Below are 27,730 nucleotides of genomic sequence, written 5' to 3'. Positions count from 1 at the left end.
ATGTTAACAGAGTAGATAAAACATTTTAAATGTTAAATACTGATTCCTCTAGAAATGACCATAAACATAATGTTTCACAGAAACAGATATAATTTATAGAGTCCAGATATATCAATTCAATTTTGTGAACCCTAGAATACTAACTCTTGAAACACCATAATCAGATTTCAAACACTTGATAATAAAGTTATTAACATACTGGCATTCCGGGTGCTCCTTTCTTCCCTATTGGTCCTGGAAGCCCAATTTCTCCCTAAAAATAAAATAGAGATTAAATTTAGAATTTGCATATCACTACCAAAGCTTTTAAAATAAAAATTCACTATCCTTAAGCTAGTGGTCTGCCTTTCAGAGTAGAAAAATAAGAAATTTAATATCATAAATGATAAGGGCTTAGAGTCATTCATTCACATTCGTACATTCATTGTGAATTATGGAGTGACACATCACACTTTCAAAGGAAGACCAAGTGGTTCAGAACACGTTGGCAAGATAAAACAACTTGGAAAAAAAATAAAGAGAAAATTTTGTTGTTTTCATTGAATTTATGTTATGTTACATGTAATGAAGAAAAATTATTGCTTAGAATAGCAGCATTTTGGGAGCCAACTCAGTGGCATAGCAAGCTAACCTTTCACCTGCCACACTAGTTGGATGCTGGTGCATGTCCTGGTTGCTCATTTCCAATCCAACTCCCTGCTTATGATCTGGACAAGTATTTGAGGATGGTTCAAGTCCTTGAGCCCCTGCACCAACATGGGAGACCCAGAGGAGTTCCAGGGTATTGGCTTCAGATTGGCTCAGCTGTGGTCACTGTGGTCATTTGGGGAGTGAATCAGCAGATGGAAGAGCATTCTGTCTCTCCTTTTCTTTCTATAAATCTGCCTTTCAAAAAAAAAAACTTTGAGAAAAGTAGCAGTTTTACTTCAATTTCTTGGTTGGTGGATAACTGCTTAAAAAATATTTCTTCCAGGTCTCCCACGCAGGTGCAGGGTCCCAAGGCTTTGGGCCATTTTCCACTGATTTCCCAGGCCACAAGCAGGGAACTGGATGGGAAGTGGGGCTGCCAGAATTAAGCCAGGTGTCCATATTGGATCCCAGTGAGTGCAAGGCAAGGACTTCAGCCACTAGGCTACCTCACAGGACCAAGATAATAGTTTTTAATAACTGATTAGACAAAACAAAGGAAGAATAATTACATTGAACATTAGTTAAAAAATATTAACCAGAAGGTAAGACAGAGTCAGAATACTAGGTAAGACAGGTGGAGTGCAAAATTAGGAGGATCTAACCAAAACTCCAGAAAGTGTAGAGAATAGAGGAAGTACAAGGATTATAAATGTGCTTCTCCACAATAAGAGTAAATAACACTAAAGGCCTAGGATGTAATCTCAATTTTCAATAATCTGCATGGAAGCAAATCTAAATCTAGATACACCATAATGAATTTTAAGAACATTAAAAACAAATTCAGGGCCCTGTGCAGTAGCCTAGCAGCAAAAATTCTCTCCTTGCATACACTGGGATCCCATATAGGCACTGGTTCATGTCCCAGCTGCTTCACTTCCCATCCAGCTCCCTGCCTATGGCCTGAGAAAGCAGCCAAGGACGGCCCAAAGCCCTGGGACCCTACACCCAAGTGGAGGACCCGGAAAAAGCTCCTGGCTCCTGTCTGTGGATTGTCTCAGCTCTGGCCATTGTGGCCATCTGGGGAGTGAATCAAGAGATGGAGGATCTTCCTCTCTGTCTCTCCTGCTCTCTGTTTATTTGACTTTCCAATAAAAAAATTCTTAAAAAAAACACATTCAATTCCATAAAAGAATACTAAACAAAGGGATAAATAGCTTATAAAATAATCATTAGAATAAATTTTATATATTATTTATATATATTATTTATATATATTAATTTTATATTATTAATTTTATATATTATTTATATATATATTTATTTTATAAACACTACCAATAAGCAGATAAATAATTAATTTATTAAGAGAGAACAACTGCCAACCTTTCATACTTTACAAAGTTATCCATCAAAAACAAGAGCCACAGGAAGACACATAAAATAAAATCCGAAGGAATATCTAAAGATATATTTCAGGAAGAAATAAGCTATTCCAAAAAGATTGTTTAGGACACAAAACGTTGAAACATATTCAGTTAAAATAAAATACACTTCTATAAATCCAAATTATCTACATTATTAATAATAGAAACAAGAAAACTAATTTATGTAGCCAGAACAACAACCTGCAAAATTATATCATATTGGAATAACTAACCATTACCATGAATGCCGTAAAGAGGGATTCTGTGTAAGATTAATAACATATCAACTTACTTTTTAATGAGCACTCCAGACCTAAACTTTTACATTCTGATTTATACTCACCTTTTGGCCCATTAGTCCTTGGCTTCCAGGAAATCCAGGAATTCCCTAAAAACAAATAGAATTTATTTTTTATATAAAAGCTAAGTAAAGTAGAACAAGGCCCATTGAGAAAATACAAATATATGTTATATCATGCATATTATAACAATGCTAATAGTAAAGTTTTGGAAAAGAAAATATGAGTTTGGGCATTCCATAAACATCATTAATATTTTTTATTAATTATTTTGCATTATGTGACAGTTTCATAGGCTCTGGGAATCCCCCCACCCCTCCCCACGCCCCTCCCCCCCTGGTGGATTCCTCCACCTTGATGCAGTATTACAGTTCAAATTCAATCAAGATTCTTTCCTTGCAAACATATACTAAGCATAGAGTCCAGCTACTTATTGTCCAGATGGGTTGAACAGTTTCTTGGGGAGACCATTTCTGGACTGAAGTTAGAGCTGGTAGAATATCATCACAGTCAACTAAGAGTCCCAATATAACATCAACAGCAATTTGCAATATTATGGAATTGACATGGTTTTGAGTAACCAGTAAAACATCATTAATATTTAAATCTTTAAACAAAAACATACTAAATAAAGAAGCTGTGAGAAAAGTAATCTCAATTTTTCCCTCTACCCAATGTAATTGATGAAATGATGCTACTTCATTTGAACACATTCTAGATACATTATTTCTAATAAATAATGCCAGAAAAATGTGTACAGCTCAGATTTCCAAATGCCCTCACAATCTTATGAGCTTAAATAAAAATGAATGAAACTACAGAATTTGGACTAAACTGAGCCTGAGACACCCAGAATCTTTTTTCCTGGTGAGTTCCCGGCTGGTGCAAGAGAGAGCACCCAGATCACAACCTGCAGACAGACAGAATGAAAGAAAATAAAGGTGCTTTACCTAACTCACCCAACCTAACCAGGAAGATTCACAGCACATTCACCTAAAATCTGTAAAGCTGAGAAAAAATTAACCAATATACTAATGAGAAAGCAGCTGTACTATCAGCCACTTAATGAATTTATCCAAAAGGACTATTACCTAAATCAATAATGATGCTAGTTGATTTTCATTTCTTAACTATTTTTCTTAGCTCCTTACTTGGGGACACTTCAGTTGAAATTATTAATAGCACTTACGTTAATACATATATATTATACTTCTGGCAGAATTTGGGAATTTGGAAGACATGGAAATCGGGCCCCATTGATAAGTTCTTAAAAAGCTCACTCTTGGTCATATACCACCAGGGCTTTCACACTGACAAGGCTGTTTAATAGACAAGGCTAGAGGTACAGCTGCCACCAACAAAGAGATCATGCATCTTTGATTATGTAGAGTCTATCAATACTTGGTCACATTTCTAGATTGTCATCACAATGACTGATCAGTGTTTAGCAGGAATCAAAATGAAAAGGAGGCAAATAGTCTTAATATTCAAATTTAATCATATATTGGGATTTATGTAGAGAATGAATTACATGTCAGTAATAACTGTCAACCAGGAGCTCACTATTTTATAAGCAAATAGAGAATAATACAAAAGTATCATTAACACTTAAAAGCTAAGGCAGCATTATATAAAGTGCAATATATCCAATACACACTGTAAAATAAAAAGCAAGAGTAAAATTCTGTGACTATAAATAAAATTCATGGAAAAGAATTATATCTAAGGAAAATATATATCCTCAATGTAATAAACTGACAAAAATATTTTTCAAAATAAAGGCCCCTTTCAACAGGCAGTGAGTTGGTGTGAAGCTTTCCATGTACTTCTCCCATTCAAACACACACACACCCCAAATGTGCAAATCCACCATTAACTTTGAATGTTATGAATTAGAATCAAGGTGGCTATACACCGTTTCATGCACAACACTGGTGATGTCCTAATACCGTGTTACTCAAGGTGACAGGTCATGGTCCATGACACTGTCAGACCTGAGAAGCTAAATTATGTATTCCATGAGAGCCATCATAGCTGAAGTCTCCATGTTCTTATATGATGACAACAGGAATTACTGCAGAACCCTGAATCTGATCTTAGTGTTGAAAAGTCTGCTTCCTTTTCCTGGGGAAAAAGAGATTAAGCTCAGTAATCATTGAACAACAACCCACCCCTCCTCCGGCTTCTGCCTCCTTGCAGTGCTTGAAAACACATCTCCCTAAGCCTACTCATGAGGTATGACAGGGCTTTTTTATTAGGGCTATTCCAATACTGATCTTAGCATATATGGGGACATAACCACAAACTCTATATTATTTTACAACACCAAATATTGAAACTATTTTAGATGAATTCCACATTGGAAAAGTTCACTTTTTGCCTGCGTCTCAAGTTGGTCAATACAGAGATTTCATAGATAGCAAAAGAAACCACTCTATCTCCTAGTACCAATTATGCTAAGATTTATTATGTATAAACATAACAAATATTGAAAACAAAACAAACTTATTGACACAAGCAATTCTTGACAAAACTGAAGTAAGAGCACAAGCAGGCACAGAATCACAGGCTGAGGGAGAAGTTAACCAGAAGAACTGAAATTATTCAGTTCTCTTAGTTCATAAAATTTTCCCAGATATTATTTTCCTGGGATCCCAATACATATAATAACATTGACTAAACATTGCCAAATTTACATTAACAGAAATATCATTTAAAACTTCTGGAAAGTTATCATTTTGTTAATCCACGAGTATTTAGTGGCAATTACTTCATACAGCAAAGGTTTTTCCAAACAAACTGTTATATTTAACTCTCAGCTCATGTGGTTTGGGGTACAGGCAATTGTGAAAATGTGTAAGTAAAGACAGACACAGTCTTTTACCTGTGAATTAGATGGATATATCTGCCTCCCCCTCCCCATTTCAGTTTAGATTTGATTTCAATTTAGGTTTGAGGAAGAACAGAGCTTCAACTGGAAAACTCTGCATAATATTGTGGTGAAACAATGTTGACATGAAAAAATGTTCAAGAAGCTTCTCTTTATTAAAACCATTTGTCTATAACAAGTCATTACAATAGGAACGTGTACTTTAGAATAAATGATCCAACCTGTTTCTTAGAGACTACTTTATAATGAAGGAAAAATGCCCATGATGTTCTACTTCAAAAGATAAAATATCACATTATATTTTGCTAAATGCCAAGGATGAATATACTTCACCAATGAGACCAAACCATCATGGGCCAAATCTGCTTTTAAGCAAGGCACTTTCTCAATGCACTGCAAATAGATCTAACCTAGTCTATTGTTGATATTTTTCTATTCAAATATTCAACTTTTCTATATTACTGTAGAGATTATTTAATATCACACAGTTATGAAACTATTAGAAGTATGTTACATTATTTCTCCCATTTCACTGAGAAGCAATTTGTTCATTCCTAAAGATCCAATAAAGGAAAAACACACGTTCTGAAAGTCGTGTTTATTAGTTAAAAATCTTACAATATGATTCCTAGAAAAAAGAGTGCACCACAAGGCAGTCTCAAGTTCAGGTGATGGCGTTAGCAGGCCACTTTGTCATGTCTGGCAACGCCTAAAGCAGTTATCTCAACGATGAATCTTAGCATCCTATTTTATACATGGAGTAGACAGCCAAATCCACTTCATAGAGGGGTAGTAGAACCTGGAAGTACTTAGCCCAGTGCTGGCCCTATACAGGTGCATCATTATAACAGCTCCTCCCTGACCTTTCAAAGTCCTAAAATAGAGAAAGGTTCTTAATTTATATGTTCCAACATTCTGTCCTCTTTTATCACTATCAGATATCTACTTATTGACTTACTTTTGCCTTTCCACCCTGCCTCTCCTCACCCAGATTTCCAGTGGTTTTCATGATATTCAGGAAGACACAGGCAATTTACGGTTTACCACTGGAGGGCGCCAACCAGTTCACACTGCTGCTCTGTTTCCTGTTCAGTTTGTGTACATTAATACCATAACTAATTTTACGTTTTAATTTATCCAGTAACTACTTGTCTGGAAAAATATTGCCAACAATTTTCAACATATCTGCAGTACAACACCATAACATTTTTCCAATCCTTTTTTTCTTTTTTAATTTCCACTGTGACCGATTATGGACTATCCACAACAGATCATTCTGTGGTAAAAGCTCTATAATGAGAATTAACTCACAACCACAGTGTCAGGGCTGAAAGAAACCAATATGCCAGTACTTGCAATAATCCTTTAACAACCAAATTGCCAGTTTTACTGCTCCAATATTATATTCAAATTAGTCTGCATAGGAAAACTATAATCTAAGAACATGGATGAAATTATTTGTCCTGCCCTACAGACCGTGACTCATGTGAAATTGACCCAAATCAGCCAAATCTAAGCATTTAAACACAAAGCGCTTCCAGTCAATCTTTTTTTGAAATCAACAGTTTGACCTGACAAGTCACAGAAAAAGATAACGGGTACCCAAAAATGGAAATGCTCCCTGGTGTTTTTTTTTTTTTCAGTGTGTTCCAGTTACTGGTATTTATCTTCCACACCGAAAGTCCTTTCTACATTTTTTTCCAAAGCAATAAGTATCCTAAATTATATATATATATATATATATATATATATATATATAGCAAAGGTGTTGCTTTTCAGGACAAGACAGGAAGACAAATGATTAGCAAACTCAAATAACTGATCTGAATGTATTGCAGTGAAGAAACAAGACAGTCTGGAAAGAACAGGATTAGGAGACCTGGAACAAGCTTCCACATGGCCGCTTCTTCAGAAAGATGTATGGTTCTTCAAAGTTTCATGAGAAATCGAATCAGAGGGTAAGATAATTTGAGGAAAAAAATCTAAATTCAAGCCTGTAAGGGAACTCTTAAAAGTTCACAAAAACTATGAACAACTTTCAAATTTTGCACAAAAATGGACTCTTGCTTTAATTGCATTTTTCACAAATTTTGACATTCCTTCTTTGTCCGAAGCAGTCATAACAACTTGTAATTTCATACAAGAATACAGTGAAATAAATATTAAATCCATCAATATTTTTAAATGGATGTGCATATAATATACATTGAAACTCTAATTCTCTGAAAGTCTAAAGAGTGTGTACAGGTATAAAAACCAAAATTGTGGCAAATTTCTCAAACTATAACAACATGTTTCAAAGACTTTTATCTGAGTTGGTACATGACAGTTAAACCATTAATTTTCCAGAAAAACACTAACCTTGCATCAATTTTTAAGTAATTACATAAGCTAGAAATCATAAAACACCAAATCAAAGATGAAGATAGTAAACTGATGAAGTTTTTATATTAGGTAATTTATATTATATAAGGTAAATAAATATTTGAAAATTGTATCTAGACTGATCTTTTGTGTAGTTGTCATTTGTAGCTATATATTTTGAAAATATTCTATAACAACTGTACCAATGAGATCACAATTGCTGCACTGCTTATACCTGAGCACATTTTAATTTTGTTTTTATATAATGTATATAACATTTTCCTATATAAATGAGGTGATAGACTAATAAAAAATGACCAAAGCAAAAATGTAAAAGATTTTCTATTGACTTTCCATCAATCCACAACAAATTACCACACACTTTATTGCAAAATTTGTAGAGATGTATATAATAACAATGGGAAACTTGATGAACTTTAAGTATAGTCACACAATACAAAAAATGAATAATATTTTACTAAATAAGCAATGGGATAGAGAGGAAATCAAAGGGGAAATTAAAAAATTGCTTGAAACAAATGAAGGCATCAACACAACTTATCAAAACTTATGGGACACAATCAAGGCGGTACTGAGAGGAAAGTTCATTTCAATCAGTGCTTATGTCAAGAAACAAGAAAAGCACCAAGTAAATCAGCTAACCTTACAGCTGAAAGAACTAGAAACACAACAACAAAGCAATCCCAAGATTAGTAGGAAAAAAGAAATTATCAAAATAAGGAAGGAAATAAACCAAATAGAGACCAAGAGAACTATACACAAGATCAATCAATCAAAGAGCTGGTTCTTTGAGAAAATCAACAAAATAGACTCCCCACTGGCTCAACTAATTAAAAAAAGGAGGGAGAATATACACATCAATAGTATCAGAGATGAGACAGGAGATATAACAACAGATACCTCAGAAATACAAAGAATCATCAGGAACTATTATAAGCAATTATATGTGAACAAATCAGAAAACCTAGAGGAGATGGATAGATTTTTGAACACATACAATCCACCAAAATTAACTCAAGAAGCAATTAATAATCTAAACAGCCCAATAACATGCACTGAGATTGAATCAGTAAACAAAAAATGAATAGATTCTATGTTTTGCTAAATAACTGGGAGGTTAAACATGTTGCAACTTTACTGCAGTGAAATCCTATGGTTCCCCTATACATGGGATGATGTCATCTGCAAACAGGAAGAGTTAGATTTGCTCTTTCCATTCCGTGCCTCTGATTTATTTTTCTTGCCTAATAGCTCTAGCTAAGCCTTCCAGACCATGTTGAATAGCAAAAGCAAAAGTGGGCATTCCTGTCTGGTTCTGAACCTTACTGAAAATCCTTCCAACATTTCCCTATTTAATATGATGCTGGCTAAGCATTTGTCATACAGAACCTGGTTATGCTAAGGAGTGTTCCTTCTAAACCCAATTTTCTTAACAAACATCTATAACAAACAGGTTTGGACCAAGCTGAAGTCAAGAACCAGGATTCCATAAAGATATGTCATGTGGGAAGCAGAAGCCAAAAGGACTTTTTACCTACCCAGGCACATTAGCAGAAAGCTAAACGAAAAGTAGAGCAACCAGGGTATAAATTGGCACTCAGGAATGTGATGCTGGCATTACAAACAGCATTTTAATTTGCTGTGCCACAATGCTGCAATTCCCATCAATGCAGATACAATTTATTTCAAGATGTATTCTGAGTTATTTTTAACCAGGCTTTAAACCAACAACCAGAACTATCAATATATTGCTTCAGTTGAATCTGTTTAAAAAGATAGGACTGAGTTTTCAAATTGTGTCATCTGAATTGTTAAACGTGATTTGCCTTCACATTAATATTGCAGTGTATTGGTTTCACATTAAGATTGGTTCATGCAGTATATATCAATGATGTGCCAATCTCAGAGTTCCCCTACCCCCAAAGAATGTGGAAAATTAACAAACTGTACCAGGCTTAACCAGCTAATCACACAACTGCATACCATATATTAACAGAACAGATGAGGATTTCTGCTCCTGTATTCTCAGCCCAAATAACAGGTAGAGATGGGCAAAGAAAGACATCTCCATAAAACTAGCATTATAAAGTAGATTATTCCATACAGGAAATCACCTTAATAATTCCACATAAACTTTCCCCAAACATTTCATATATATCTTCTACCTATATGCATGCAAGTGATATGTCAAACAATCAAACTACAGAGAAGGATGGTTAAACAAAAGATCTACTGGTTTATTAAATAAGCACTAAAGTGAAGTGGCTTAGCAGTTAGCATTACACTATAAACACAAGTATAATATGTGGTTTAGCAAGAATTTGAAAAGCATGAGGAAAGGAAAATAACAAAAGCCTCTATGAGCCAGTTTCCTCCAACGTACCATAGTGACCCCACATCTTTATTCCTGGAACAATGAGAAGTAAACACTTCCAGAATAAAGAAGGTAAATATATCCTTAATTATGAAAAGCATGCTCACCTTCATAACTCCCCCCAAAAATGTGACTTCCTTTTTCTCATTTCCATGGTCCCACAAAGATCTCAGAGAGTGGAATCAAATCCCTGTCCACGTATCCTCCCCATAATTCAAAAGCAAGTGAACAAAGAACTAACTAACTAGTGAGTGGCATTACCACCTGACAAAGATACTGTAGTAATACAACATTTCAGTGAGACTGACCACCAGGACATGAAGAGCTGTGACAACAAAGCTGTGAAAACTTGAGAATAACGTAATTTGGTTGGTAAGAATTGACCAGAGTAAATTGACTGGTCAACATACTAACTTCGGCTAAAAGCTTCATTACTTGGAATATGAATACTCCAGAGAAGTCAGGAAAACATTTTGAACAATTGAAAATTCCTTAAAATTACTGGATCATTCTTTCCCTATGGCATAGAGATCAAAATGTAGTCCAGCAAAGTTAGCATCTTGTAAAAGAAAAGGAAACAAGAAAATCCCTCTAAATCAAGGTTTTAAAAATTTAAAGAATATATTACAAAAACAGTATCTTATTCACGTGATAAAATATAAGCAAGCAAAAATGGAATATAAAGACATCAAAAAAGAACCTACTGAAAATGATAGAAATATTAATTAAACCATATGATGTTCATTCACATAGATTCTTATTGTGGATACATATTCATATACTATTATATCTCTTACCTATAATTTATATCCTTAGTATATTAACTATATAATACATTTTAATTTTTTTCTACTTTGCAACATTACAATAGTAGAACTAAGAACCACAAAGCAGTTTAACTTCATGGAAGACTGAATTGAAATGTATTTATTTTGCTGCAAAGATTTTGAAATACACACATATTTTTCACAACATGCATTTCCATGGACAGCTGTAGCTGGGCTAAGCATGAATTTATTTGGGAATTCAATCCAGCTCTTCCACATAGGTGTCAGGAACTCAGGTATTCACAAATATTTCTCATAATTGTAGCCTTACAGAGTTTGCATTAATAGGAAACTAATGTCAGGAGTCAAATGAGAAATTAAAGTCAGCTACTCCAGTGTGGGATGCAGGCATTTAAACTGCTAGTACAACATCTGACATCAAATAGCTTATTTTTTTATTAAGAGTTTAACAAATACTGGTAACAATGTGGTAGTATTTAACGAATTTGTCTTAAGCAAAAAACCAAGAATATTATATTCAGCTTGATTTTAAACTTTTATTAATAGGAAGTTTGTATAAGAGATTTCATGTATTTCCTATCCTTACCTGTTGCTCAGTCCTTCTCCTTCCTTCCTTTTATATTTTAAATTTTTACAAAAACGTATTTCACTCTAACCACAGGCTGAATGAAGCACTACATACAATATCAGGAAAAAATACTTGCCACTTGCTTTTAGGAACTGGTTTATTTCACTAAGCATAACCGTTTCCAGTTGTATCCACCTCACTGCAAAAGCCAGGGTCTTCATTCTTTTAATGGCTGAGTACTGTTCAATCAACTAGTTGAACACTATTTATCCAGTCATCAGTTGATTATTATTTGGATTGAATCTGTATCTTAGCTATTGTGAGTTGAGTTGTAGTGAACTTGCAAGTATGGATAATTCTGTCATATTTTTACTTCACTTCTTTTGGATAAATTCTCAGGAGTGGGTAGACTGAGTAATACAGTAAATATTCTCAGATTTCTGAGGAATCTCTGCACTGTATTGCATAATAAACTACTTTACATCTCCACCAATAGTGGATTAAGATACTTTTTTCTTCACATCTCTGCCAGATTTTGTGTGTGTGTGTGTGATGACATGCTTTCTAACAGAGCTGTGCTCAAGCCTCTTTGTGACTTTTACTTGCATTTCCCTAATGGCTGGTGATGCTGAGCTTCCTTTGATGTGTCTGTTGGCCATGTGTACTTCATCCTTCCAAAGAAGTCTATCCAAGTTCTTGCTAATTTCCTAACTGGATTGTTTGTTTTGTTGTTAAGTGTCCTCTAACTCATTATAGAGCCTGGATGTTAATAATTTATCAGTTGCGTAGTGTGCAAATATTTTTTTTCCATTTTTTGAGTGCCTGTTGGCTGATCATTTCCTTTTCAGTGAAGAAGCTTCTAAGCTTGTTTTAATCCCATTTGTCTAAAGTATCTTTAACTGCCTGTGCTTCACCAGCCTACATCAATACCTTGCAGACTTTAATTGATGTTTTCCTCTAGTTGTGTGATGGTATCAGGTCACAGATTTATACTCAATCCATTCAGAGTTGATGTTTTTATAAGGTGTGAGGTAAGAGAATTATTCATGTTTTTGCATGCATAGATCCAATTTTCCCAGTATCATTGGATGAAGAGGTTATCCTTTCTCCAGAAATTTAGTTCATTTGTCAAAAATTAATTGGCTGTAGCTGAGTAGATTAATTTTTGCGGTTACATGCCAATTTTTGCACCAGTACTAGGCTGTTTGATTATACTCACCCTAGAGTACTTCTTGAAATCCAGTGCTGTGATACCTCCAGTTTTGTTTTTGTTAAGATTGTTTTAGCTTCTTGGGGTCTCTTTTGTTTCCATATGCATTTTTCTTTTTTCCCTTTTTTCCTGTGATTTTTGTCCTTATTTTCCATTTTACAATTTTGCAGGCATAAGGCTTATTTCCTCTCCCCTGGCCCATGCCCTTCTCTCCCCTCCACTTCCCCCTATGTTTTGTAGCAATATGAATTTAAAGAAGTTTTTTTTCTTTTCCAGATTTGAGACTATCACTGACACACTGATATTCTGGTTGGGATTGCATTAAACCAGAAAAAAAATCAACAAAGGGAGCATAAAGTAGACCATATCCTTGTGATCAAATATGCAAAAATTCTCAACATAGCACTAGCTAATTAAATCCAATAATACATTAGAACTATCAGTCACCCAGACCAAGTGGGATGCATTCTTGGCAAGTAGGGATGGTTCAACAAAAACAAATCAGTAAATATAATATATCACACTAACAAACTGAAGAATAAAAACCATATGATTACCTTGTTAGCTGCAGAAGAGGAATTTGAAAAAAAAGTACAGCATGCTTTCATGATAAAACCTTAAGCCAACTGAGTATAGCAAGAACATTCTTCAACACAATCAGGGCAATACATACAACTCCTCAACCAGCATCATAGTGAATGGGGAAAAGTAGAAACATTTCTACAAATATGCAGTACCAGACAAGGATGCCTACATTCAACACTGCTGTTCAATACAGTTCTGGAAGTTTTAGCAAAGGCCACAATGTTAGAAAAGATATCAGAATGGATACAAAATGTAAAGGATGATGTCAAATTATTCTGTTTGCTAATGATATAATCCTATATGTAGGAATACTGAATGACTCTACTTTTGGAGGCTACAGTAACTGAAAGAGATTGGCAGGATATAAAATCAGCACAAAAATCAATAGCTTTTCAAACACAATATCATGGCTAATAAACAACTTGGAAGATCAGTACCATTCATTATAGCTACAAAAAAATTGAATACCTTGGAATAAATTTAGCCAATTATCTGAAATATTTCTACAATGAAAATTACAAAAAAAAGAAAAAAGACATAAAAAGTGGAAAAGTCTTCCATGTTTTTGGATTGGAAAAATTAATATCAAAATTTCCATACTACTTACAGCAAGTCATTGCGATCCCAATCCAAACTGTCACTGAAACCAAGTTATTTCTCAACTTACAAGCCCAAAGCTTTTGATCAATACATGCCTTTGCCTTTTGAATAAGTTTTAAAAAAACACTCAGTACATATTCATACGTGGGGGTAGGGAGAAGATCCATCTTTCATCTACTTGTCCACTCCCCAAACGGATCCAATGGTTGCATTATTCCTGGTTGAAATCAGGAGCCAGGAACTCTTTCTGGTGTCCAAAGTGAGTGAAGGTCCCAAAACCTTAGACCATCCTCTTCTGTTTTCCGAAACACATTAGCATAGAAACAGATAAGAAATGTGGCAGCCAGGACTCGAAACTGGTGCCCAGATGGGATGCTAATTCCACAGGCACCTACTTGATCTGTTGTATCCCTTAGACGTGTTTTTATATAGACTTGTTACACAAAATGATTGTTTGCCATTACATTAAGTAAAAAACCCAATGTGTTAGTTTTTGATGAGTTCTAAACTGATTATCATTCCCTTTGTAACTTAAAGCACCAGAATGCTATTTTGTTACAGTTGTGGCGATGAGAAATCTAAAGTCAAAATCTTGGCAGGGCTATGCTCCCACAAAGATTCTAAGAAATTATCCCGTACTGGCCTTACTCAGGTTCTAGTAGTTGTCAATACTGCTTGACTTGTGGATACATCACTGGGATCTCAGCCACCACTGCCTCATTGCTTTCTCCCCTTCTGTGTGCGAGATTTCCCTTCATCTTTCTCTTATAAGTTAATTGGTGAAGACTTTTCCAAACCCATCAAGATTAACTAGGAAAGCTCATCAAATGAAATTTAATTTAAACACAATCTGCAAAAGTAAATTTTCTAAATTGTATAACATTTATAGGTTTCAGGGATTAAGTTCTCTTTTGGGGCAAACTGTCAATCTAGCCCCATCCACTCTCTGGCATCCAAAGATACACATTCACCCACAGGGAAAATACATTCACTCCATCCTAACATCCTCAATCCTAATCTCCTAACATCCATTACTTCATAAAGTTCAAGTTTGTGTCTAAATATTATCAGCTTAAATGTCCAAAGTCTCATTAGCTACACTGATGTAGGCATGTGTATGATTCATTCTGGGATCATTTGTTTTCATTTGTGAACCTATAAATACGTTATTCATTTCCAAAGTACACTGTTGGAAGAAGATAGAATAGTAGTCACAGATGTCGCTATTCAGAAAGGAGAAAAATGTAAGGGTAAAAAAGCATTATTGTTCCCTACTAATATTGAAATCTGAAAATTTTGATTCCATTAGGTTTGAAGGCCTAGGAATATCTCTCTAGGCTGTTGACTCTGGTTAGGGTGATCTCTGATGCTAAAATTTGACCAGATCACTTTTCTATGCTAAACCTCTAAATGACTCCAAATACTGTCAGATTCAGTCCAGACAGCACAGACATACTAGTCTTTCTTGATTTGGTCTCCTCAGCCCTACGAAATTGCCTCATCTAGCTCTGGCCTTTCCACTACAAGTACTACACACAGCCAAAACCAGCTTATTCCAGGGCATTATGGTCTCCTTGTTTTGGAATTGGCTGCACACCCTTGCTAGGTCAAAAACTAGCCAATGTCCATTTACCTTCCAGATTTTAACTGAGAGATCAATACGTGTGTGATTGCACCCTTCCCACTTTAAGTAGGTAAACATTCTGATGGGTAATTACAACTTTTTTAAGAGAAGTAGGCATCCCTCTCATTCATGCTCTCAAACTCAACCACAGTGACACACATCTTCCATTTCTCAAGCCCACGTCAAAAGCATTCATCTTATGTCATCGTCTACTGAATCATATGGCCTTTCAAAGCTACAGCCACCAAGATATTAATCTTCATATTCACTCTTACTAGGATAATTTACTGTGACAGTGAACCCTCAATAAATGCCTGCTGAATGAGTGACTACAATAATATTAACTTTAAATCCTGTGACACATCATTGAAACCAATTATAATAAATTTAGTCAGTGTTAGAAGTGGGTTTACAGTTACTTGAATTGAAGTTAATTGAATTTGCCACTTATAAAATAAATTACTTTAGAATTGATTAATGCCAGGCTTTAAATTTCAAAATACTGTCACACAAACAGGGTGCTATCTTAAAGCAATGTAATCATTCCTCATTAAAATGCAGGTTTTATCCTCCATTTGAAATCTAGGAGTCAGTGTTTATGTGAGCATATAGCACTCTGCCTAACATTCTTCAGGGATGAATCATCATCAGTTGGCCATCCACTGTCTTTAATTGGTGTTTAAGTGTTTTTCTAAGAGCTTGGTTGCGTCCAGCCTGAGCTCCATTAATCTTCTTCGCTGCCACATTACAGAACAAATAAAATGCAGCATTTGTTCTTTTCATGAGACCAAATCATTCATAAAAACTTAGAAACTACATTCACATATAATAGGAAAAATCATTTTTTGCACTGCAAAACACATAAATTTTGGAGCTTTTTTCTCCATTTCAAATATTTTCCACAAATAGCAATGAGTAATCTTCATATTGTATTTCTAGCAACCAATTTTTCCATAACTGCCAAAATACAGAATAGTTTACAGTGGTGCACCTTCAGGAAGAGAATACAGATCAAACATTGTGTACAGAGAACGCCAGCATATTTTAGAAGCTGAATACAGTAATTGTTTTCCTAACACACTGTGTTTCCTGGCATAGGAAATCTGACTTCCTCTTCACCATTCATTAGGGCAGACCAGATGTGAGTAAAACAAGATGACTGTGTGGTACACTGTATTGTCTGTCCTGCCTTGCCCAGAATGGAAGCTACAGTAGAAGAGGTGAAATCTCACTCAGTAACTCCGAGTTTCCTACCTTCCATGCTCAGGAGGGAAGGGTGCACCTAAATGAGCTCCACCACTCCAACCATGTTATTCTGTCTCCCCCCTGTTCCCTGAGCAGGCTGCATGGCTTCACGATGCAGTCTTGTTTCACTCACCACCCACTTTGACAGTTACAGGAAGGTGATGAATCTTGGCATGAAGGAAAAAAGAAACAGAAAATTAAAATCTGAAGGGCCATGCTGCCTGGGATGGAGCTTTATTCAGTGCCAAAGCTCTAAAGAGTGAGCAGGCTAGTACCAACCACAAATCAATGTTTTGTGTTTTGAGTGAGGAGCAAGGAGCCTTAGAATAGCAAAACACATCCAAAACATTCCTCATTTCCTATTTACTATTCTTCTCCCTTCTTTGGATTTATTAATATTGCAACAATGTAATTTTCAAAGTAAAGATATGTTTCTCATATTGCATTATGGTCTGCATAGATTCAGTGGCCACTCTGCCCTTCATAAGATTATTTTAATCAGAAAATGAGTTACAGATTTCAAATAACTGGCTCACAGATGAGAACACAGGTAATAATTTGTGATCTGGATTTCTCTCATCTCCATTGTCTTTCCTTCCCCACTTCCTCTTTTGTCTCTCTTCTCTCTCATATACACCTACACATACACACATACGCACTTCATATTCTTTCTAAAACATGAGCATAAACAGTCATACCAAGTATCACATCCAGTTTCCAAGAATGGTTTTGGATAAGATCTATTGAGCTCATGCTATTCCTACTGAACTCCCTCCATTCCTGTTATCATCATCCAAGTTGATGCCTTGAGCTCCTTTGAGGTTCTGTCAAAGGGGTCCACTAATTAATATTGTACTTTCTGTTCTTTTTCCTCCTCATTCATTGTACACACATCAGTTGCTCATTAACTGCCTATAAATCACTCCTTTTCATCAAATTATTATTTTCCCCTCTCATGAAAGTTAAATTGCAAGTGAATAACATTTACTTTCAAAACTGATAGTCAGTAGTCTCTAGGTCTGGGTCCTAACTACATTTCTAATTTTTTCTTTCTTTCTGCCACCCCAAGAAACGTTAATTGCAACCTCCTGACCTCATTAAGATAATTTCATTATTCATGAGTTGAGAAATTATTCACTAATTTCTCCTGTGTGCATCTATTCATGTTAGTTCTCTGTGCCTTCTTTTCAGTCCCAGACAGCCTTTCATGACCAAATCTAGTTGCAAGTCCTTGGTAAAATTTCTCAACCACTGCAAGACGTCTGGCTTCCTACACTCTTCTGGAATTTATGATTTTCTAATGCATTAAGTCGATGTTGTCTCATATTTTCAGGCTTCTTCTGATGTATACCTTAGGTAACTCTATCCATTAAGCTTACTCAGAGCCTATACTATCCAGATGAGAACAAAGGTATTCTGAAATATTAAGTGCAGCACTTGCTTATTAACAAAGAACACTATGGTGATAATCATTTGTATCATTTTTTTTCAGTATTCTAAATGAGATTATAAACTCCTTGAAGTAGGCAGCTATATTTAGAACTTGTCCCAATGCATACCAGCCATAAAAAGAATTCAGTGAATGCTTATTTGAGCAATGTTAAGAGTAGTTCAATCTCTTGATACCATTTAAGAAGACTCGGTGATACCTCTTTTCCTAGTATGTCAAACATCTAGATTCTGAATTCTCAATTTAACACTTCATAATACATTGCAATATCTTAGATATTATTATGAAGTAATATCTTAGATATTACTTCACTTCTTGACCTAGTCCTCCATCAAACACAGCCACACCAAAACAAATTGCAAATTCTCTGGGGACAGTTACCTTTCAAGAATAGAAGAAGATATGGTATTTAAGGGTTGGTAGTGAATTACAGGTTAAAGGTGGGTCAAAATTGTATTTCTAAAATTTACCTTGAGAATCACCTGGGATACTTGATTTAAAAAACAGCAGCTATCTAAGATTCCAATTCAGTATTTCTTAATCATACGTTTCTCAATATTTTTATTCAATAAATTATTCAAGAGATCATCCTATATAACTATAGACTAGGGGCAAAGTGAAATTGATTCAAGGCTGAACAACAGACCATGACATTTGTGTTAATCATTTATGTGTTTGGGTGTACGTTCTTGTGACTAAGATTAACATTGCATGCAAAAATTCTTTCTGGTTTGTAAGAAAGAATTCAATATTTCAGCATTTCATGGCATTCCAGAAAAAAGGGCCTATAACATCAAAACTGTGAGACACTGAGCAAGAAAAAAATCATCTGGAAAAACTTAAGCAGTCAAAAGATTCCATGAAGGGACAAGAATTTTATAGAACGAAACTGAGGAGATACTTACGGGCTCTCCCCGGGGTCCATCTTGCCCTGGAGAACCTGGGGGTCCTACTTCTCCCTTTAATGACAAGAAGATACAGAGAATTTAACTTTCTGCTTTTCTTACTAAGATAGTAGTATATCTTTTAGCAACACATACAAGAGCACTCTAGATATAGTTAAAAAAATACTTCTAGAATATTGAGATTAACTTTCCTTGACACAATGAAATAACCTTTTAAAAAATAAATTGAACGAACAAAATTAACTTCAAAAATCCATATTTTATGGTACCCAATTTCACTTTTGTAAAATAACTGTGTAACTTCAGATTCATTCTTATCAAAATAGAACATTCATATTCAGAGTAATATAACCAACACTTGCAAGTCCTTTCAATCATTTTATTCATTTTTTCGCTTAAAATTTGATTATCCTACTGCATCTGACATTATTTTCCAACAGCTTCCTACTAAATTCAAAATAAAGCTTTCATGAAAAGTGGGTCATTGTGGCATAGCACACAGAGCTGCCACCTGAGATGAAGGCCTCTCATAAGAGCACTCATTGTTCCACTTCTGATCCACCCCCCTGCTAATGACCTAGGAAAGCAGTGAAAGATGGCCTAAGTGACTGAGTACCTGATATCTACGTGGAAGATCCAGAAGAAATGCGTGTCTCTTGGCTTAGGCCCTGACCACTCCTGGCTATATCTGGGTCTACCTCCAGCCATTGTGGCCATTTGCGAAGTGAACCAGAGGAGAAAGATACCTCTTTTTCCTTCTCCTCAACCCATAATCTTTTGAAACAAATAAATAAATACATCTTTAAAGATACAAACAAAAAATACTGCTAGGCAACCTAAAATTTTAATTGCTTTCCTTTATAGGCCATTAATTACTATGTTAAAATTATGTACATCTTATTTTATATGTGCCTTTTGATAAGCTAAAATATTTTCCACAAAACAAAATAATTTAGTGTATATAAAAGAACCTGATCCTTTACATTTTAAAACAATAAATTGTTGCTACATAAAATCCTAAAATATATAAAATCACAAATAAGACAACTACTAAGGGATGCAAACAAAATAACTGGGACTAGGAGGGAACAGTTTGCAACACATACACACAAACTCAGAGACCTTTTGAAACCAATCAGGTTAAATGCCATCATTCTGTTTGTATTTGAAAAATGGTGTATCACACTGATGAAAATTCTCTGAAAGCCATCATGACACAATCATTTCATACCACAGAGAACATTACATCCTAGTTTTGAGCAAGACATAAATGTCTCAACTACCTGAGCTGAAATATATGTAAGGGGAAACAGTGTCAGAACACATGTGCTAAAAATTCTCCAACACTGTTTTCATAGTTGTGTATCTAATAAATTTGCCCAAACTGTAGAAAATACAAAAACATAATCAGCATTTAGAATAGAACTCAATCACCTTATAAAACTGAATTGTCTTATGATTTCTTACATTTTTATTGCCACAATGAAAATGACAACTAAAGCCAAATATTCCAACTATTGCAGTTTTAGTCATGAAAACTAGATGATCAGAGGAAGTTGTAATATTTTCTGGTAAATTAACCAAATTGGAGGTATGGAAGGTATTATGGACCCAATGGCTCTAAAGAAAAGCTTAATGTGTTCCAGAAAATAAAAACAGAAAAGTGTTCCTTTTTTGCAGTAGATACTATTTTCTTTTTAAAATTGCTATTATTTGGGCCCGGAGGCGTGGCCTAGTGGCTAAAAGTCCTCGCCTTGAAAGCCCCGGGATCCCATATGGGTGCCAGTTCTAATCCCGGCAGCTCCACTTCCCATCCAGCTCCCTGCTTGTGGCCTGGGAAAGCAGCTGAGGACGGCCCAATGCATTGGGACCCTGCACCCATGTGGGAGACCTGGAAGAGGTTCCTGGCTCCTGGCTTTGGATCGGCGCGCACCGGCCCGTTGCGGCTCACTTGGGGAGTGAATCATCAGATGGAAGATCTTCCTCTCTGTCTCTCCTCCTCTCTATATCTGACTTTGTAATAAAAATAATAAATCTTTAAAAAAAACTGCTATTACTATTTTCCATGATACAGTTTTGCAAGTATAGAAGATTCTTCATTTCTGCTTTCCTATCTCCCCACCTCTTACCAACTTTCTCCGTATGGTCACAACAGTACAGTATTTAAGTAACAGCTATAGGTTTAACATTCTGCTGTTTAAGTGTATTATGACATTGTACCTATGTAGAAAAAGTAGAAAAAAAAGTAGAAAATCTAGTATACTGTCAGATTATGTCTATTATTGAAAGGTACAGTACAATCAGTACTGAAAAATCAGTGAAGATAAGTACAGAGGTCCTAAATACTATACAAAAAGAATGCAGTATTTGTGTCTGAATTCAACACTCCTATCAATAGTCAAGGGAAAATTTTCAGAGTGTGGTATAAGTTAAGCCACCACTTGTAACACTGGCATCCCAAAGTTGAAGTCCTTGGGTTCTTCTGCTTAATCAAACTCCCTATTGACGTTCCTGGAAAAGCAACAGATGATGTCCCAAGTACTTGGTCCTCTGAAACACATGTGGGAGACCTAGATGGAATTCCTGGTTCATAGCTGTTGTGGACATTTGGGGAATAAACCAGGAAATGGGAGATCTCTCTCTCTCTCTCCCTCCCTTCCTCCATCCCTCTCTTTCTCTCTCTCTCCGCTTATCTCTCTCTCTCTGACTTTCAAATAACTTAAATCTTTTCTTGAAAAAAAAAAGTGAAATGGTGCAGGTGGGAATCTTCCAACTAATGCAGGACGCTCAAATGTGGTCCTCAAACCACCTTATCCACTTCATATGGAAAATTTGAAATGCAAAATTTCTGGTGGACTTCATTGTGTTTTTAACTTCTGTGAGGAACTTTTTTTTTCTAGATTTCACATATGAGTGAGATCACCTGATACTTGTCTTTCTGTTTGAATTTTTTCACTTAATATAATCAGCTCCTGTATATTCCTTTCTGCTGCAAATAACAAAATGTCATCTTTTATGGCTGGATAGTATTATTACATGTGTATAGTACCACATTTTCTTTACTTATTCATTAGTGGATAGACAATTCAGATGTTTCCAGGAATAGGTGGGAAAAAATTTATTAATGTGTCCTAGAATATAGTTAGATAGGGATATGAAGTTATGAGATTATGTTGTACAGTGAAGTGACTATAGATGTTAATGTGTTGCATATTTCTCTATAAAAATAAGGATATGGTTTTAATTGTTTTGCCATAAGGAAATGTTAAATATCTGAAGAGATAAACGCATTCACCTTAATTAAATATTCAATAATGGATACATGTAGTGAAATATCATAGAAGTATATAAAGGTGATTGATTTTCATGCTAAAATTTAAAAGTTAAATAAAAATAGCCTTGTAGGTCCCCTCGCCAGACAGCTACTCCCACTGGAGAGCGTGGGCTGGGTTGGGGACAGACCAGACTAAGCAGGGCTACAACACCTGTGTGCCGCATGGGGACTAGATCAGGGAAAAACCAGGCTGGGCAGATTATCCCTGCTGGTGCAAGCATAAATTAGCTTGCAAAACAAACCAGCAAAACAAACCAGCTGTCAAAATTCTATACTATAAACATAATCTTAATATTTGATCACTTTCAAAACCTGGAGAACCTGGCACAGGTAATTTTACTTGGTTTACAGGGAAAGCATATAATATGACTCTATCTCTAATCATTTTGCTATTCTAGTAACTTCTTTCTTTATGCAAAGCAATTGAGAGAATTTCATGTTGAACACTATTCTTTATACAGTTTCTACAGATGTCAAATATGATTTAATTCACAAGAAACCAGTTAGCTTTTAAAAGGAAATTTAACCAAAAACAGATATGTGATACTTGTATTGCATATAAAAATGTTTTCACGCTGTGGTCTTTGATACTTGTCCACTAGAAAGAAAAGGATTTAGTTTGTGGTCATAGCAATCTTCAAAAATCAGGTGGAACATATGTCTTATTGGCTATGAAAGTATCATTTAATCTTCATGAAGACACTTTCTTTGTTAGTAAAGAAGCACTTTAGTTTGACTTTGATCTCACAGCACAGTTTCTTCTGAGTATGTAAACAATTATCTCACATGCCAGAGAATGTACAAAAGATGTCAGGCTGAGAACGTGCTTTGGGTTGACTAAGACATTCGGAGAGCATCAGGCACAGAGGTGATGCACACACAATAGGCCTGGAATTCTTGGCCGTCCCTAGCAGCCAACTACATATGTTGGCAAGATATTTTAATTTCTGTGTACCTGAAACTACAGATAAACTATCATTAATACCAAAAACCTCAGAGATTTATTTCAAGGAAAATGCAACCAGTTTTGTGAAAGGAACCACCACAGCTCCAGTCACAGCCAGAGAGGGCAAGATTCCCTGCCACGACAAGTGTGGGTTTCCACCGCATTTTATTCATAATTTCCCTTAAGCTGTAGTATTTCCAATTAAGATGTGCTATTTCTAGTGTTTCACATTATAATTTAGGCAAATAATTACTTTTTTAAAAAAAATTATACCAGTCCTTATTTCATTTTAGTTAAAATATCTTACAAAACAGTACAATCATCAGTATCATCGTAATTTTTTATGTTTAGGGAAGACTGTTGGAATACAGAATGCTTTTTTGACAATCTGGTAAAAGGAACTTTCATTGCTCTTTAAATTATGTCTATATGGCATGTTAGGCAAATTACTTAATCTCTTTAATCCTTGATTTTTCTCATGTGAGAGAGATTTTTCACTTATAACTCACAATGATTTATGAGATTAGTGAGAAAAATACATGTAAAATAGTGGGATAAGATCCAAGAATATAGTATCTAGGAAATTTATCCCTGCTCATAAATTATCCTTTCCTTTTTTATTTTCATATGCAGCATATGCACCATGTATCATTATTAAAACACTAAAATTCTTGTCTCTATCTCATTGTTTGTTCATTGTACTCACTAAAAATTCCACCATTCAGTAATTCAAACTGAAAGCTCCCTCAGACTGAGGAAAACATGGTATTAAACTGCGGTTCACCTGGTCTTCAATGCAGCTTTTACAATTCTGTCATCTCCCATCTCCTAGGTTATTTAAACATATAACAGAATTTTGCTATTTAAGAAATCACAAAAATATTTTTCCTCTGCTGGGGTCCATGCAGTGGGTGTGGATAACATGAAGGTGTGAAGAGAACAGCTCACCTGCTTGGCAGGGCCCAGGGGAGCTTCCAGCTGTTTGGCAGGGCCCAGGGGAGCTTCCAGCTGTTTGGCAGGACCCAGGGGAGCTTCCCGCTGTTTGGCAGGGCCCAGCGGATGTCTCCCTGACCACCTTGTGATTTCACCCCCTCCATTTGCATGGACACTCAAGCACTCCACTAAGAATTCTGTAATCTATTGAGGCATTGTTGTTTGCCCCTGTGAGATGGTTTTGCAACCGATGTGAGCTTCAGAGTTAATGTCGCTGATAAAGTCTTGGTGAGTGGGCGTTTGACAATTTACACATAGGAGCACAATTAAGCCCAGGCCATTTCTGGACACTATATTCCGTGCTTAACTATTGCCTCAGAATCTGGCCCAGACATGTAGCATACCTTCTAGGAAAGGGCTTGATAAATATCCTGAATATTAATGCAAGTGTTGGGAGTAAGAGGTGAAACTGCTATGGCAATAAATATAGATACTGTGATCTCAAAGGCTAGCCTGCCTTTGCAGTTTCTTTGGAGCATAAAAAATATAACTGCTCCAGCCACTTTTATAATTTTTAGCTAGAGGAATTAAGGATGCTTTTATTAAAGAAATATGCTTTTAGTTATTGATTGTTTATGGGGTTGTAAAGCCTATAGTTGTAGGGGGAATTTAACATTTAAAACTTTTGTCTTGGATTTTTATGTTTTTCCTTGTGACACATTTTTCCCATTAAATCATGGGTAAACTGTAGAAATAAAAATGTGGTAAGAATGCATTACTGATTAGCAGGTAATCACATGTGCCTTGGCTTTGGCGTCCTGACTGTTGCTCCATGGCTACTACTGGAGAATGAATAATGGCTTGCATTGAAGAATATGAATACAATATTTTGCAAAAATATCTTTAGGGGCACCTGCTTAGTTCTGAAGTACAGACAGAACAAAATGTCTGTGCATGCCCCCTTAGTCTTGAAGTAAAAATAGAGCAATTAGTTGTTTGTGTAGAAGTTTATGATGTGTCTGAGAAAATAAAAAAGGACAGCATCTTGAGCTGTTGCGAGACAGCACCAAGTGTCAGTGTCCGTGTCTTTCTTTATTGCTGACTGCACGCTTCCTTCCCGAGCTCCGAACTCAGTTGGAGCTGGACTCTGACATTCCTCCTCCTCTCAACAAGTGACCGCTCTTGCTTTCCAAAAAAAAAAAATAGAAGTAATATTCCCTTGCCACCACATCCCTCACTGGGATTTGCACCTGTCTATTCCTGTATATTCCTGCACATTCCTCTTTTCCATTATAGTGAAACTGACATCCCAATGCAACCCCTGACAATCCATTCCAATTTGGTTCAGTAATATCCTATTCCTTTCTCCTACCTAAATAAGATGAAGTTCTGTACCCTTAATCCAGCTGTTCATTGCACATCTCCCTGGAGGTGCCACAGGAACCTAAACTGAGTACATTATGGCTCTTCTTACTTCTTCCAATATTTTCAACAGAATGAAAATAAAAGCAGTTACAACCTATAAAAATTTTAAGAACTTGAAGAATCTTTAATAAAATGAGACTACCAACCAGAAATAAAGATTTGGGGGAAAATGTCACTGAAAATAATGCACATCAGAATCAAAGAGAAACAAGCCATGGACAGAAAAAGATTAATAATTTAACTACTGAGATCAAGAAAGAAGTACAATATAAAAAGAAAATGAAGTCAATTCTTCATTGCACTAGTTGGAAAAATGTAATGTAAGGAAAAAGAATGAATGAAGAAAACAAGTGAAACAGCTATAGGAAGAAAGTCCTTCCATTGGTTAATTATATCTAAAAGGTAAGGAAGAAATAATATCAATGCTACACAGTCTTGTAGAGAATAGAATGCACTTTTATCTCAAAACCAAATCCTAAAATATATCACAAGAATACCAAAAGAGGGAGGCAGGCAATTGGTAGTTAAGATGCTACTTGGGATGCCTACATTCAAAATGGACTGCCTAACTCCAAGTGCACCTGCTTTCAAATCCAGATTCATGTGAACAGATACTCAGAGTGTTAGCTCAGTTCCTGGCATCGTCCTATCCCAACCCACAAGGTGGCAGTTGTTTGGAGACCTCTGTCTCTGGTTCCCTGACTTTACATTAAGTGAAAATAAGTAATTGAAAGTGAACAAATGAAAAGTTTAAAAGGAAAAACTACTATCAAATATCTTCATAAACATATAAATAAAAGAAATAAAAAGTTTTTGCAGACAGAATTCAGCAATATCTAAGAATAAGAGAAACAACTAACAGATTGTCTTAATAGTACAAGATAAATGTAACAAATAAAAATACCTCTCCCTGCTCATCAGGCACCTGCGTTGGATGGCCCCAGTGCCAATGGCGCTAGGTGAAACCCTCAGGCTACCTGGCAGCATGCTGTGGAAACTGGGGGTGTGGATTCTTACGGGGACTAGGGACTCACACAAGTGGGGGTGAGCCATGACCTGAGGGTTCATGCCAAGGTGAGGAGTTACTGCTGAGGGACTTCCATGGACAAGGCCACTGTACATGTAGGTAAACAAGGGCTGAGACCAAATAGTTTAGGGTGGGGAGAACAAGAGGGACTTTGAGGGTCAGGCCAAAGTATAAGCACACATGGGAGACCTAAGTTGAGGTAGTTTGCAGTGAATACCAACAAGTACCACTCACTGACACACACTAAAGCTAAGGTTTGGGACTGCGTAGCAGGGCAAGATCATAGCACTCACCAGTAACTCAGAACAAGGAACGAGTGATGTTAGAATGGGCCATGACAATACCAGCATGTGAGAGAATTGAGTTTGGTGGCAAAATCTCTGGGGGAAATGTGGGCTCACCCCTGTGGAATTGCAATCTCTGCTGGCTTGCCCAAGAGCTGTGGACGGGAACAGGCATGGCTGGGAAGCTAACGGAATGCTCAAGCTGAGTTGGGGTCCCTATTGGTGAGCATTAAAGCCAGATTGGGGGCAGCAGACTAGGCTGGACATGGCTACAGCCTCCCTCTGCATGGGTGTGGACTGGGTCTGGGGAGTGACAGGCTGGGCTGTACTCTATCACCCACTGGTGCTTGTGAGAACCAGGGTGGGTGTAGAACAGGCTGAACTAGGTCTCCACTCCCATTTAACCATGTGAAAGCTGTGTCTGAGCGTGGACCAGGTGTGGCTGGGTCATAAAACCCAACCGCAAGAACCAGAATGGGTGTAGGCCAGTTGAGCAGGGCCGCTGTTCCTGCCAGGACAGGAGGTAGACTAAGTCAGCCTGGGCCAAAGACCTACTGATGTGCATGACATCTGCATCTGGAAGCAGACATGATAGAGGAGCTTGGGAAACTCCTTTATCAGGATGCAGTACCTGCAGGTGAACATAAGAACCAAGGCTGGGAGCAGTCCAGATCATTCCAAGTTACAGTACCTGCCAACATACACGTGGATTAGGTCTGGGGACAGACCAGGTTGGGCCGGTTCATAACATTCACTGGCAGATCTGAGAACTAGAACAGGGTACAAGAGGGGCCAGATCAAGCC

At 36.2% G+C, this 27,730-nt stretch overlaps 1 protein-coding gene across 1 annotated transcript in view; it reads right to left on the bottom strand.

Moving 5' to 3' along the window:
* Nucleotides 1-27,730, bottom strand: part of COL21A1 (collagen type XXI alpha 1 chain) — a 157,152-nt gene that overhangs the window by 19,996 nt on the left and 109,426 nt on the right. The window contains exons 19-21 of the mRNA XM_004580485.4: nt 18,978-19,031; nt 2,398-2,442; nt 200-253 (exon numbers count right to left, since the gene is read on the bottom strand). Coding sequence (XP_004580542.2) covers nt 200-253; nt 2,398-2,442; nt 18,978-19,031 — 153 coding nt within the window. The remainder of the gene's footprint in view (nt 1-199; nt 254-2,397; nt 2,443-18,977; nt 19,032-27,730) is intronic.

This window comes from Ochotona princeps, chromosome 1 (assembly GCF_030435755.1).
Source record: "Ochotona princeps isolate mOchPri1 chromosome 1, mOchPri1.hap1, whole genome shotgun sequence".
NCBI classification, from domain to species: Eukaryota; Metazoa; Chordata; class Mammalia; order Lagomorpha; family Ochotonidae; genus Ochotona; species Ochotona princeps.
This window is presented reverse-complemented; position numbering and strand designations above follow the sequence as displayed.